This window comes from Volvox carteri (assembly GCF_000143455.1).
Source record: "Volvox carteri f. nagariensis unplaced genomic scaffold VOLCAscaffold_131, whole genome shotgun sequence".
In the NCBI taxonomy this organism is placed as follows: Eukaryota; Viridiplantae; Chlorophyta; class Chlorophyceae; order Chlamydomonadales; family Volvocaceae; genus Volvox; species Volvox carteri.
Window position 1 is genome coordinate 73,912 of NW_003307674.1, and position 1,545 is coordinate 75,456.

General features: G+C 49.3%; 1 protein-coding gene across 1 annotated transcript; it reads left to right on the plus strand.

Annotated features, from left to right (window-relative positions):
* Positions 1 to 985: 985 nt before the first annotated feature.
* VOLCADRAFT_70539 (uncharacterized protein) lies at positions 986 to 1,354 on the plus strand (the record flags this gene model as incomplete). The annotated part of the gene is made up of 1 exon (XM_002959172.1): positions 986 to 1,354. The coding sequence occupies one exon, from the start codon at positions 986 to 988 to the stop codon at positions 1,352 to 1,354; it is 369 nt and encodes a 122-aa protein (XP_002959218.1).
* Positions 1,355 to 1,545: the final 191 nt, after the last annotated feature.

A 1,545-nucleotide genomic window follows, 5' to 3' on the forward strand; every position in this document is an offset into this window, starting at 1 on the left:
CCCACATTGGGCGAGAATGTCCCGTATGTGTGTGAAAGGGACATCAGTAGACCAGTGCCCTGCACCTAATGTAACTATTATGCAGGCTTAGACATTCATTCATTCCTGACCCCCTTCTCATAATATGTCCTCGTCATGGTGCTGAATTTCTGACTTGTATTCCTGCTGGATGGGATGGGATATGATGGGATGCCTGATTCCAGAATTGCGAATTAGCCCACAGCTACTTGCATTATAATTATCAGTCCATCCATGCTTTATCAGTATGCGAAAACCCAAACTCTATAACACCCTTTTGCCTGCTCTATCTCTTGTTTTTATGGCACCGGAGAGTTTGCCAGCTTTTTCCTATAGCTAGGCCAACACGATTAGCAAAAGCCTCAGGTGGGGACCCTGGATCCAGCTAGCATGACTGCACCTACCCATCCATCCTAACACCCTATAGCTAAACACCCTAAACACCCTAACACCCTAAAAACACGAGAAGAACAAGTGTAGGTAGGAGTACACATCAACCAAGCCAGGATCCGATCTGCCTGGACCGAACAGGCGACCTAAGGATATCAGCATCGCATCTTTCGATTACAGTCCTTCGCTCTTCCAGCTGAGCTAAGATCGGGACATGGTGCTCAACGCGTATCGAGACCAGGTTTCGATCCTGGGACCTCGGGGTTATGAGCCCCGCACGCTTCCGCTGCGCCATCTCGATTCTCATGTGCACACCTACCTTCAACTCTTGCCAGAACTCGTGGATCGTGGATGCCCGACAAGCAGCTCCAACCAAACGAGGCGCGGTCCCTTTGGTCCCGAGGGTGCCGTAGCTCTCGTCCGGGTCCGGACACGTTCGGGTGCATTCGGGTGCATATTGCAAATGCTTGCATATTGCAAATGCAATTGCATCTGCTTGCGGACTGCATCTGCTTGCGGACTGCATCTGCTTGTGGACTGCATCTGCTTGCGGACTGCATAAGCTTGAAGACTGAATATGCTTGCAGACTGCATAAGCTTGCGGACTGCATATGCTTGCAGACTGCATATGCTTGCAGACGGCATATGCTTGCAGATTGCATATGCTTGCGGACGGCATATGCTTGCGGACTACATAAGCTTGCAGACTGAATATGCTTGCAGACTGCATAAGCTTGCGGACTGCATATGCTTGCAGACTGCATATGCTTGCAAACGGCATATGCTTGCAGACGGCATATGCTTGCAGATTGCATATGCTTGCAGATTGCATATGCTTGCAGACTGCATATGCCTGCAGACTGCATATGCTTGCAGATTGCATATGCTTGCAGACTGCATATGCTTGCAGACGGCATATGCTTGCAGATTGCATAGCATAGCATAGCATAGCATAGTGCAGCGCAGCAAAGCATACAGATTGCATATGCTTGCAGACTGCATATGCCTGCAGACGGCATATGCTTGCAGATTGCATATGCTTGCAGACTGCATATGCTTGCAGACTGCATATGCTTGCAGACCACATATGCTTGCGGACGGCATATGCTTACAGATTGCATAGCATAGCATAGCATA